The sequence below is a fragment of the Trichomycterus rosablanca genome, chromosome 4 (genome assembly GCF_030014385.1).
Source record: "Trichomycterus rosablanca isolate fTriRos1 chromosome 4, fTriRos1.hap1, whole genome shotgun sequence".
Taxonomy (NCBI): Eukaryota; Metazoa; Chordata; class Actinopteri; order Siluriformes; family Trichomycteridae; genus Trichomycterus; species Trichomycterus rosablanca.
The window spans coordinates 1,831,669-1,844,032 of NC_085991.1; the positions used below are offsets into that span (position 1 = coordinate 1,831,669).

General features: G+C 40.0%; 1 protein-coding gene, 1 long non-coding RNA gene and 5 other non-coding genes across 9 annotated transcripts in view; all 7 read right to left on the minus strand.

The window, feature by feature from the left end:
* Positions 1-1,032, minus strand: part of dvl3a (dishevelled segment polarity protein 3a) — a 34,268-nt gene extending 33,236 nt beyond the window's left edge. For both annotated transcript variants that reach the window (XM_062993769.1, XM_062993768.1), the window contains exon 1: positions 677-1,032. In XM_062993769.1, coding sequence (XP_062849839.1) covers positions 677-837 — 161 coding nt within the window. In that variant the 5' untranslated portion in view covers positions 838-1,032. The remainder of the gene's footprint in view (positions 1-676) is intronic.
* Positions 1,033-6,533: 5,501 nt separating this feature from the next.
* Positions 6,534-9,270, minus strand: LOC134311282 (uncharacterized). Of its 2 annotated transcripts, XR_010011392.1 has the most exons (6): positions 9,152-9,270; positions 8,740-8,830; positions 8,220-8,304; positions 7,676-7,739; positions 6,932-7,006; positions 6,534-6,684 (listed from the first exon to the last, which is right to left on the minus strand). It is a non-coding gene; the product is annotated as an uncharacterized LOC134311282 (long non-coding RNA). The 2 variants fall into 2 exon arrangements; XR_010011391.1 differs by having other exon boundaries at positions 8,740-9,270.
* LOC134313015 (small nucleolar RNA SNORA13) lies at positions 6,754-6,891 on the minus strand. Its single transcript, XR_010011922.1, has one exon. It is a non-coding gene; the product is annotated as a small nucleolar RNA SNORA13 (small nucleolar RNA).
* On the minus strand, positions 7,088-7,224 carry LOC134313013 (small nucleolar RNA SNORA13). Its single transcript, XR_010011920.1, has one exon. It is a non-coding gene; the product is annotated as a small nucleolar RNA SNORA13 (small nucleolar RNA).
* LOC134313011 (small nucleolar RNA SNORA13) lies at positions 7,810-7,946 on the minus strand. Its single transcript, XR_010011918.1, has one exon. It is a non-coding gene; the product is annotated as a small nucleolar RNA SNORA13 (small nucleolar RNA).
* On the minus strand, positions 8,378-8,514 carry LOC134313012 (small nucleolar RNA SNORA13). The gene has a single exon (XR_010011919.1). It is a non-coding gene; the product is annotated as a small nucleolar RNA SNORA13 (small nucleolar RNA).
* LOC134313014 (small nucleolar RNA SNORA13) lies at positions 8,905-9,037 on the minus strand. Its single transcript, XR_010011921.1, has one exon. It is a non-coding gene; the product is annotated as a small nucleolar RNA SNORA13 (small nucleolar RNA).
* Positions 9,271-12,364: the final 3,094 nt, after the last annotated feature.

Here is a 12,364-nt window from a genome sequence, read left to right on the forward strand (position 1 = left end):
TGCACATATGGCGTTCCCACTGCGCATGCGTACATCACAAAGGAACGCATTCAACAGACCACACACCGTAGCCGCGTCTTTTTGACGGTCGAAAAATGTTCCTTCGAGAACTTATAAATGTCTGAAATCGTTCGAATTCCACATAAATGTCACGTTTGGGGTCCTACAAATCGTTATCTTCTCAAAGTTTGTGTGTACTTACGAGCCAATTCGCAGTTACACACCAAAAAGCAGCAAAGTAAACATGGAGTTTTCTCCCCACACTGACTAGCCATTTTTGAACCTTTCTGTAGCCAAAATACGAATTTTAAATCAATCCTAAATCTATTCTGAACAACAAACAGGGTTGTTTTGTTTCATTGTGGTTTAACTTTTATAGTTTTAGCTTAAAATAGCGAATAACGAGTCTTTTTAGTGAGCGAAAACGGACGAGGACAGTGGTTGTGTCCCAAACCGAACCGTACAGCCCTACATAGTACGTCATATCAGCGCCCTACTTAATGTTGGTGAATAGTGACCGTAGTACACTACGTAGTGCGCGATGTGCTGTTTAGCGCACAGCCTATAAAAGTTACACGAATGAACCAAGAAACGTTAAAACTAGGACAAAAACGCGAACACACAAGCACTACAGGAGCAAACCGGGTTTGTTTAAAGCTCCGGCGATCAAACTCACCCGAAGTCGTCGTCCAGAGACTTAAAGAAAAACTTATAGCTGGGTTTTTTGAGGGCATTTTTCAGGTCGGACAGGGTGACCGAGTCTGCAGGGACAGAAATCTTGACCAGGTACGGAGTCTCTTGCTCATCCAGATGGTAAATCACTTTAGTTTCACCCATGGCAGAAAGCCAGGGATCGGGGGCACGGTGGGCATCGGTGCCCCTCTGAAAATGTGGGTTTGGGTCGCCCTTCCTGCTCCAAAAAGCGACTTTCTTTCTTTAGTACCGGGAGTTGCCAGGAAACCTTCCAGTCCAAACTCAGATCCGCGTCCCAAACCGCCTTTGTTCTCCCGTTAACACAGCCACAATCATAGTTTCTCCTACAGGTTATAAAACCATCATAATCCGAAACAAATCGAAGCCGATTCGGTATTAAAAAAAAAAACCCTTTGCTTTTCCACCAAAGGAAACTCACTTCGGGTTTTGTATCGCTTTTGATTGAACGGTAGGGCTGGGAGTCGATCCCATAAAGACTCGATTCAAAACAATTCCAGGGTTTGGGAACCAAGAGTCGAGTCCGAGTTCTGAGAGTCGGCTCCTTACCGTGAGATCGATTCGGAAGTGAGTGAAATGTTCTGTGTATATACAGGTGCTCGTCATAAAATGAGAATATCATGAAAAAGTTGATTTATTTCAGTAATTCCATTCAAAAAGTGAAACTTTTATATTATATTCATTCATTACACACAGACTGATATATTTCAAATGTTTATTTGTTTTAATGTTGATGATTATAACTGACAACTAATGAAAACTCCAAATTCAGTATCTCAGAAAATTAGAATATTGTGACAAGGTACAATATTGAAGACACCTGGTGCCACACTCTAATCAGCTAATTAACTCAAAACACCTGCAAAGGCCTTTAAATGGTCTCTCAGTCTAGTTCTGTAGGCTACACAATCATGGGGAAGACTGCTGACTTGACAGTTGTCCAAAAGACGACCATTGACACCTTGCACAAGGAGGGCGAGACACAAAAGGTCATTGCTAAAGAGGCTGGCTGTTCACAGAGCTCTGTGTCCAAGCACATTAATAGAGAGGTGAAGGGAAGGAAAAGATGTGGTAGAAAAAAGTGTACAAGCAATAGGGATAACCGCACCCTGGAGAGGATTGTGAAACAAAACCCATTCAAAAATGTGGGGGAGATTCATAAAGAGTGGACTGCAGCTGGAGTCAGTGCTTCAAGAACCACCACGCACAGACGTATGCAAGACATGGGTTTCAGCTGTCGCATTCCTTGTGTCAAGCCACTCTTGAACAAGAGACAGCGTCAGAAGCGTCTCGCCTGGGCTAAAGACAAAAAGGACTGCTGAGTGGTCCAAAGTTATGTTCTCTGATGAAAGTAAATTTTGCATTACCTTTGGAAATCAAGGTCCCAGAGTCTGGAGGAAGAGAGGAGAGGCACAGAATCCATGTTGCTTGAGGTCCAGTGTAAAGTCTCCACAGTCAGTGATGGTTTGGAGTGCCATGTCATCTGCTGGTGTTGGTCCACTGTGTTTTCTGAGGTCCAAGGTCAACGCAGCCGACTACCAGGAATTTTTAGAGCACTTCATGCTTCCTGCTGCTGACCAACTTTATGGAGATGCAGATTTCATTTTCCAACAGGACTTGGCACCTGCACACAGTGCCAAAGCTACCAGTACCTGGTTTAAGGACCATGGTATCCCTGTTCTTAACTGGCCAGCAAACTCGCCTGACCTTAACCCCATAGAAAATCTATGGCGTATTGTGAAGAGGAAGATGCGATACGCCAGACCCAACAATTCAGAAGAGCTGAAGGCCACTATCAGAGCAACCTGGGCTCTCATAACACCTGAGCAGTGCCACAGACTGATGGACTCCATGCCACGCCGCATTGCTGCAGTAATCCAGGCAAAAGGAGCCCCAACTAAGTATTGAGTTCTGTACATGCTCATACTTTTCATCTTCATACTTTTCAGTTGGCCAACATTTCTAAAAATCCTTTTTTTGTATTGGTCTTAAGTAATATTCTAATTTTCTGAGATACTGAATTTGGGGTTTTCATTAGTTGTCAGTTATAATCATCAACATTAAAAGAAATAAACATTTGAAATATATCAGTCTGTGTGTAATGAATGAATATAATATACAAGTTTCACTTTTTGAATGGAATTACTGAAATAATTCAACTTTTTCATGATATTCTAATTTTATGACCAGCACCTGTATACATATGTTTATAGAATACATTTATATTTTGTCTGTAAATTTGCTAAAATATTTGTATTCTTTATTTTTTAATTTTATAATTTTATTATCGTTGTAATGCTTTGGCAACATTGTTTTTTTTTTTTACAGTCATGCCAATAAAGCTACTTTGAATCTTGAATCTTGAAATGTAAGGTTGCGAATTCATTCGTTCATAACTCTGGACCCAGGGCAGTAAGGGTCGTGGTGGGCCCAGAGCCTATTGAGGAAACCAGTCATCCACACTCATCTACAATTAGGGCTAATTTTAAGGAGCCAATCCACATTCAGAGAGAACATGCCAAACTGCACAGACAGGAACCGGAGCTCAAGATCAAACCGTATAATGCTGTTATAATATTATTATGGACAATTTAGTATCTCCAATTAACCTGACTCCACATCTTCGGACTGTGGGAGGAAACCGGAGTGCTAGGAGGAAACCCATGGGGAGAACATGCAAACTCCACACAGAAAGGACCTGGACCGCCCCACCTGGGGATCGAACCCAGGACCTTCTTGCTGTGAGGCGACAGTGCTACCCACCAAGCCACCGTGCCGCCCAGCCGTTATAATAATAACAACAACAACAACAGTAATTATACATGAAGCAAAAATGAAGGTGTTTCAATATCGTGGTTGATCGATGTAGCAGCATAGCAACATCCTCCAGTCAATGTCCGTGGTGAGTTTTGTATGTTCTCCCAGTGTCTGTGTGGGTTCCCCCTGTGCGTTCCAGTTTTCTTCCACCTCCCAAAACATGCAGAATGTGGACTGGATGTTTGAAATTGTCTTTAGTTGTGAGTGAGTAATGAAAGTTGGTAAAAAAAAACAACAACAACAGTATTATTACTGTATTTATTATTATTATTAATTTTATATGTATTCATATTTTATTATTGTTATTACATTATTGTTTTCATTATTATTGTGTAATGATTGTAATGGTATTATTAAATAATTATTTATTTGTTCTAATAATTTTTTAAATTTTTATTAGAAGTAGTGGTATCAATTTATTAATCACTATTTATCATTGTTATTATTGTTATTATTATTATTGCTGTTTTATTTATTATTATTACAATTTATTTTGTTTTCTAGGCTGGTATTATTTAATTTATCACTATCATTATTATTTTAATTTTATATGTATTCATCATTTTATTATTGTTATTACATTACTGTTTTTATTATTATTGTGTAATGGTTGTAATAGTATTATTAAATAATTATTTATTCGTTATAATTATCTTATTATTTTTATTAGAAGTAGTAGTATCAATTTATTGATCACTATTTATTATTATTATTATTATTAATTTTGCTGCTGTTTTATTACTATTATTACTATTTATTTTGATGTCTAGGCTGGTATTATTTAATTTATTGATCACTATTTATTATTATTATTAATTTAATTGATATGTATTTATAATTTTGATTATAGTTATTACATTATTGTTTTTATAATTATTGTGTAATGATTGTAATAATATTAAATAATTATTTATTTGTTATAATTATTTATTTTTTTATTAGAGGTAGTAGTATCAATTTACTGATCACTATTTATTATTATTATTATTATTAATATTATTATTATTGCTGCTGTTTTATAACTATTCATACTATTTATTTTGTTGTCTGTGATGGTGTTATTTAGTAATTACTTAAATATAAAGTAGCACTTTTATAGTACAGTATATTATGTGTAGACAGGGCTGTGCTCTGTTAGACAATTATTGTGAGATTGAAATACTAATACATGAAAAATAAATAAATACTTTGGGGATTCCCCCTCTTTCCCCCATTTTAAACGAGCTGAACTGAACCACTTCAGCTTCAGGTTTTGGAATGGGGCATTAAATAAACGATTGTTCTGAATCGAATCATTAGAGTCGACCCCATTAATCCCCAAGCATTGAATCAGAGTCGAATGCATAGCTTACTGAATCACAGTTTTAAGTGTGTGTAGAGGAGAGAGCGGAGCTCCGTCTAGCGGCGAGGAGCGGAACTGCATAAAGAAATACGAATAAAACACTAATGTTTCCATTCAGCGACTCCAAACGTTAAACGTCAATAAAATCAGTTTTATGCACAAGTTTTGACACCCCTGGTCAGGTTCTTGGTTTCTTACATTTCTAGTTAAAAGTGTAACCTGAGGAAGGTGTTTGTTTGTTTATTAGGATTTTAACGTCATGTTTTACACTTTGGTTACATTCATGACAGGAACGGTAGTTACTCATTACACAAGATTCATCAGGTCATAAGGTTATATCAAACACAGTCATGGACAATTTTGTGTCTCCAATTCACCTCACTTGCATGTGTTTGGACTGTGGGAGGAAACTGGAGCACCCGGAGGAAACCCACACAGACATGGGGAGAACATTGAGGAAGATGTATATTATAGTGCAATATAATAGTCTATTATCTACACTGACATCCTTACCGCATCCAGTTGTGTTTATAAATGTATACAGTATGTTTTGTGCTAGTATTTCCCTCCAGAGATAAAGTGCTATCATAAACAAAATTGCACATTATAATGCACAATTACTTTTAATTGCTTAATTAAAAGCATTGAGGGAAACTGCACAAAAACTGAATGTAAATGAAATATTTAGTTCATTCTTTATGTTTGTTTATTAGGATTTTAACGTCATGTTTTACACTTTGGTTACATTCATGACAGGAACGGTAGTTACTCATTACACAAGATTCATCAGTTCACAGGGTTATATCAAACAGTCATGGACAATTTAGTGTCTCCAATTCACCTCACTTGCACGTCTTTGGACTGTGGGAGGAAACTCACGCTGACACAGAAAGGACCCGGACCGCCCCACCTGGAGATCGAACTCAGGACCTTCTTGCTGTGAGGAGACAGTGTTACCCACTTAGCCACCCAGTTCATTCTTTATAATGGGACAGTTTTGTAGATCAGGACGAGTCTAAATTCCTGCACCTGACAGAACCAAATCATGTCTGAATGTAATTATAACAGCCATCACTACAGTTTACAGCACTGATAATGAAGCACAAAATACAAACAACATGGTTTTTAACATCAGATTTATTCTGTTAGGGAAAAAAAACAGCAGTTGCAATAGAGTATCAAAAATATCCAAAAGAAAGGTTTAATCGAAATAAATCACAAAAAAGCTCAGTCACATCCTTATTCTTTAAATTATTACACCAGTAAATACTAATTCAGCAACATTTACATCATTTAGCATCGATGTACCAACACAAATCTGCACAAACCCTGTTAGAAAACGACATGAGTAGGAGAACAGAAGGTCTCAGTGGTGCCGGCATGACCAGCAGCTTTAAACTGCTCTGGTACAGAACAGGGATTTGACGAGTGCTTCAGTGGCTTGGCTTCGTAGATGAGCATCGTTGTGTGGGCAGCTACAGGAGACCAGTGAAGGAAGCGCAGCACTGGGGTAGATTAAAGACGAGGCGTGAAGCTGGTTAATTACGTCCGAGATCATTACTAGCAGGTTAAGGGAAACGTGTGGAGGTTACAGTGAGGTTAGGGACTATTGTTATGTTACAAGGAAGCAAAACATCTTAGAAACAACTGATCAACCGTCATGTTTCAAGGTATTGAATTCGTTTTATTAATCGCGATCTTTCATGACTGTTCAGCTTTGCGCTTGGATTGGATCTGACGGCGTCTCGGCTGTAACGGTGATGCTGGTGGGCCGCCGCCGTCGTTCCTATCCGCTGTACTTCATGGTCAGCAATCTGCGATGAAATTACATTCAAAAAGAGAAAAAAAGTCAACCCAAACTACATTTTCCCCATGATTATTAAAGATGTTCTTCTCGAGGGAGGTGCAGCAGGAGTCGGTGAGACCTCCAAGCTTTTGTTGATTCCCCGAGTGGATTTACTGTGTGCCTTACATGACACCACGTCCACCACAAAGATACGTGAACGGGCAACACCAAGGCAAAGTCTGACGACCATAAAGAACAGCATTAGGTGAGCTCACCTGTCATGAATAGAAGCACAGCTCCTCCTGTGTTCAGCTCCCTCATGGCGGGCAGTACAAGGCACACACGCTTACCTGGACACAGACCGTGTGGTTAATTACGTTTAATAACATTTATAGAATGAAGTCAAACACTGTTAAACAGCTTTCGATTCAAGATGTGCTCGTAACAGCAGGACCACAGAAATCACAACAGTTTTCCATGCCGATAAAAACCATCACGAGAGTTCCTGTGCGCCTTTTCTGACACCACGTTCGTCTAGATGGAAACGAACGGGCAACACATAAAGGCAAGAATGAAATATATTAAGAATTTAATACTTTTTCCAGAACAAAGACCAGTCGAGTCTAAAATGCAGTAAATTTCAAAGTTAAAATAAAAGTTTGGTCCCTCACGACTTGTGATAAACTGTTGATTGGGTTTCCATGATCAAGAGGGCAGTTGTAGCCTAGTGGTTAAGGTTACTAGACTAGTAATCGAAAGGTCGCTGGTTCAAGCCCCACCACTGCCAGGTTGCTGCTGTTGGGCCCTTGAGCAAGGCCCTTAACCCTCAATTGCTTACCATCACAGTACTGTAAGTCGCTTTGGATAAAAGTGTCTGCTAAATGCTAAAAATGTAAATGTAAGAGGATGCACACAAGCCTAAGATCACCATGTGCAATGTCTAGCATTAGCTTCAATGGTGTAAAGTGCACTGCCATGGGACTTGGGAGTAGTAATCAAACCTGATCCAAAGAAATCACCTGCAGTTAACATGCACATGGCATGATCAGATCTCCACATGGTCTCTCAGGCTCACATTCCTGCCTGCATAAGAGAAAAAGACTTTTTAATACAGTGGACACACTTTTGAACCCTGTTAGACATGCAGTGTTCAAGATGTGCTCGTAACAGCAGGGACACAGAAATCACAACAGTTTTCCATGTCATTAAAAACCATCACGAGAGTTCCTGTGCGCCTTTTCTGACACCACGTTCGTCTAGATGGAAACGAACGGGCAACACATAAAGGCAAAATAAAATATAATAAGAATTTAATACTTTTATTCCAGTACAAATACCAGTCGAGTTTAAAATACAGTAAATTTCAAAGTTAAACTAAAAAGTTTGGTCCTTAACGACCTGTCTTAGTAACTTGTGATTAATTATTAATTGGGTTTCCACGATCAAAAGGATGCACACAAGCCTAAGATCACCATGTGCAATGTCTAGCATTAGCCTGAATGGTGTAAAGTGCACTGCCATGGGACTTGGGAGTAGTAATCAAACCTGATCCAAAGAAATCACCTGCAGTTAACATGCACATGGCAGGATCAGGTCTCCACATGGTCTCTGCACCAGTACAGGGTCTCCTGGAGGCTCCCATTCCTGCCTGTATAAGAAAAAAAAAAGACTTCTTACTACAGTGGACACACTTTTAAACTCTTGTGCACATGCAGCGTTCAAAATGTGCTCACAACAGCAGGGACACAGAAATCACAACAGTTTTCCATGTCATTAAAAACCATCACGAGAGTTCCTGTGTGCCTTTTCTGACACCTCGTTCGTCTAGATGGAAACGAACGGGCAACACATAAAGGCAAGAATGAAATATAATAAGGATTTAATACTTTTTCCAGCAAGTTTGAGTCCAAAATGCAGGACATTTCAAAAATCAAATAATAAATTGTAACTGTTGAGATTAATTATTGAGGATGCACACAAGCCTAAGATCACCATGTGCAATGTCTAGCATTAGCTTCAAAGGTGTAAAGTGCACTGCCATGGGACTTGGGAGTAGTAATCAAACCTGATCCAAAGAAATCACCTGCAGTTAACATGCACATGGCATGATCAGATCTCCACATGGTCTCTGCACCAGGTCAGGGTCTCCTGTACAGGGAAGCTCACATTCCTGCCTGCATGAGAGAAAAAGACATCAGGCTTTAATACAATGGAACACTTTTAAACTCTTGTGCACATGCAGCGTTAAAGATGTGCTTGTAACAGAGAAATCACAGAATCTGAGGGAGTTTTGTGATTATAAACCATTACAGGAGTTCCTGTGCGCCTTTTCTGACACCACATTCATCTAGGGAAAAACGAACGGGCAACACATGAAGGCAAAAATGAAATAAAATAAGAATTTATACTTTTTTTTTTAGCAACGACACATAATGCAAGTCTATTTTCACCCTGTTATTATTCGCTAGATACATGAGTCCACAGTTCTTACTTACCTATTAGAATTAAAGAATGTAAAATGTTAACTTTATTAATAATATTCATGTTATAAAGTGGATAGAAATACGCAGTCTGTCTTCGGTTGTGAACACGCTGCTCTCCATGTGGCGCTCAGGAATGTGAAGCCACCTACTGCTTACCTCCGGCTGAGTAAAAGAACGAATTTCAAAATAAAAGACCAATTTTAAACATAATACTGATATACTGTATATATATATATATATATATATATATATATATATATATATATATACAGGTCCTTCTCAAAAAATTAGCATATTGTGATAAAGTTCATTATTTTCCATAATGTAATGATAAAAATTAAACTTTCATATATTTTAGATTCATTGCACACCAACTGAAATATTTCAGGTCTTTTATTGTTTTAATACTGATGATTTTGGCATACAGCTCATGAAAACCCAAAATTCCTATCTCAAAAAATTAGCATATTTCATCCGACCAATAAAAGAAAAGTGTTTTTAATACAAAAAAAGTCAACCTTCAAATAATTATGTTCAGTTATGCACTCAATACTTGGTCGGGAATCCTTTTGCAGAAATGACTGCTTCAATGCGGCGTGGCATGGAGGCAATCAGCCTGTGGCACTGCTGAGGTGTTATGGAGGCCCAGGATGCTTCGATAGCGGCCTTAAGCTCATCCAGAGTGTTGGGTCTTGTGTCTCTCAACTTTCTCTTCACAATATCCCACAGATTCTCTATGGGGTTCAGGTCAGGAGAGTTGGCAGGCCAATTGAGCACAGTAATACCATGGTCAGTAAACCATTCACCAGTGGTTTTGGCACTGTGAGCAGGTGCCAGGTCGTGCTGAAAAATGAAATCTTCATCTCCATAAAGCTTTTCAGCAGATGGAAGCATGAAGTGCTCCAAAATCTCCTGATAGCTAGCTGCATTGACCCTGCCCTTGATAAAACACAGTGGACCAACACCAGCAGCTGACATGGCACCCCAGACCATCACTGACTGTGGGTACTTGACACTGGACTTCAGGCATTTTGGCATTTCCTTCTCCCCAGTCTTCCTCCAGACTCTGGCACCTTGATTTCCGAATGACATGCAAAATTTGCTTTCATCCGAAAACAGTACTTTGGACCACTGAGCAACAGTCCAGTGCTGCTGTTTCTGGTTCAAAAGTGGCTTGACCTGGGAATGTGGCACCTGTAGCCCATTTCCTGCACACGCCTGTGCACGGTGGCTCTGGATGTTTCTACTCCAGACTCAGTCCACTGCTTCCGCAGGTCCCCCAAGGTCTGGAATCGGCCCTTCTCCACAATCTTCCTCAGGGTCCGGTCACCTCTTCTCGTTGTGCAGCGTTTTCTGCCACACTTTTTCCTTCCCACAGACTTCCCACTGAGGTGCCTTGATACAGCACTCTGGGAACAGCCTATTCGTTCAGAAATTTCTTTCTGTGTCTTACCCTCTTGCTTGAGGGTGTCAATGATGGCCTTCTGGACAGCAGTCAGGTCGGCAGTCTTACCCATGATTGCAGTTTTGAGTAATGAACCAGGCTGGGAGTTTTTAAAAGCCTCAGGAATCTTTTGCAGGTGTTTAGAGTTAATTCGTTGATTCAGATGATTAGGTTAATAGCTCGTTTAGAGAACCTTTTCATGATATGCTAATTTTTTGAGATAGGAATTTTGGGTTTTCATGAGCTGTATGCCAAAATCATCAGTATTAAAACAATTAAAGACCTGAAATATTTCAGTTGGTGTGCAATGAATCTAAAATATATGAAAGTTTAATTTTTATCATTACATTATGGAAAATAATGAACTTTATCACAATATGCTAATTTTTTTGAGAAGGACCTGTACACACACACACACACACTGATCAGTCATAACATTAAAACCACCTCCTTGTTTCTACACACACTATCCATTTTATCAGCTCCGCTTACCATATAGAAGCACTTTGTAGTTCTACAATTACTGACTGTAGTACATCTGTTTCTCTGCATGCTTTGTTATCCCCTTTCATGCTGTTCTTCAATGGTCAGGACCCCCACAGGACCACCACAGAGCAGGTATTATTTAGGTGGTGGATCATTCTCAGCAGTGTTAGTGTGTGTTGTGCTGGTATGAGTGGATCAGACACAGCAGCGCTGCTGGAGTTTTTAAACACCTCACTGTCACTGCTGGACTGAGAATCGTCCACCAACCAAAAATATCTAGCCAACAGCGCCCCGTGGGCAGCGTCCTGTGACCACCGATGAAGGTCTAGAAGATGACCGACTCAAACAGCAGCAATAGATGAGCGATCGTCTCTGACTTTACATCTACAAGGTGGACCGACTAGGTAGGAGTGTCTAATAGAGTGGACAGTGAGTGGACACGGTATTTAAAAACTCCAGCAGCGCTGCTGTGTCTGATCCACTCATACCAGCACAACACACACTAACACACCACCACCAAAGTTAAAAAGCATGCAGAGAAACAGATGGACTTCAGTCAGTAATTGTAGAACTATAAAGTGCTTCTATATGGTAAGTGGAGCTGATCAAATGGACAGCGAGTGTAGAAACCAGGAGGTGGTTTTAATGTTATGGCTGATCGGTGTATATAGAATTATCAAATAACTTCACAATCGAGCCTCAACATTTACAAAACCATTCTGAAAAGTAACAGTCCAGCTTTACATTCATACAGAGGGTACATAGAGGGTGCCAGTCATTTACATTCATACATAGAGGGTGCCAGTCATTTACATTCCTACATAGAGGGTGCCAGTCCTATGGAAAACTTCCTGCTTGGTTCCAGTGCCTAAGACTGCGCACCCCAGGGAGCTGAATGACTTCAGACCAGTGGCCCTTACTTCACATCTAATGAAGACTCTAGAGCGGATTATACTCAACCACCTTCGACCTATAGTGGACACAACGCTGGACCCCCTGCAGTTTGCCTACAAAACTGGCATTGGTGTAGAGGACGCAGTCATCCACCTGTTACACAGATCCCTCCCACACCTTGACACCCCTGGGAACACTGTGAGGGTCATGTTTTTCGATTTCTCCAGTGCTTTCAATACGCTACAACCATCACTACTTGGAAAGAAGCTGGACGTAGCTGGAGTTGACCGTCACCTCACCGTGTGGACGATTGATTACCTCTCCAACAGACCACAGTACGTGAGGCTTCAGGACGTAGTGGTTAGCAGTACAGGGGCACCGCAAGGGACTGTCCTCTCTCC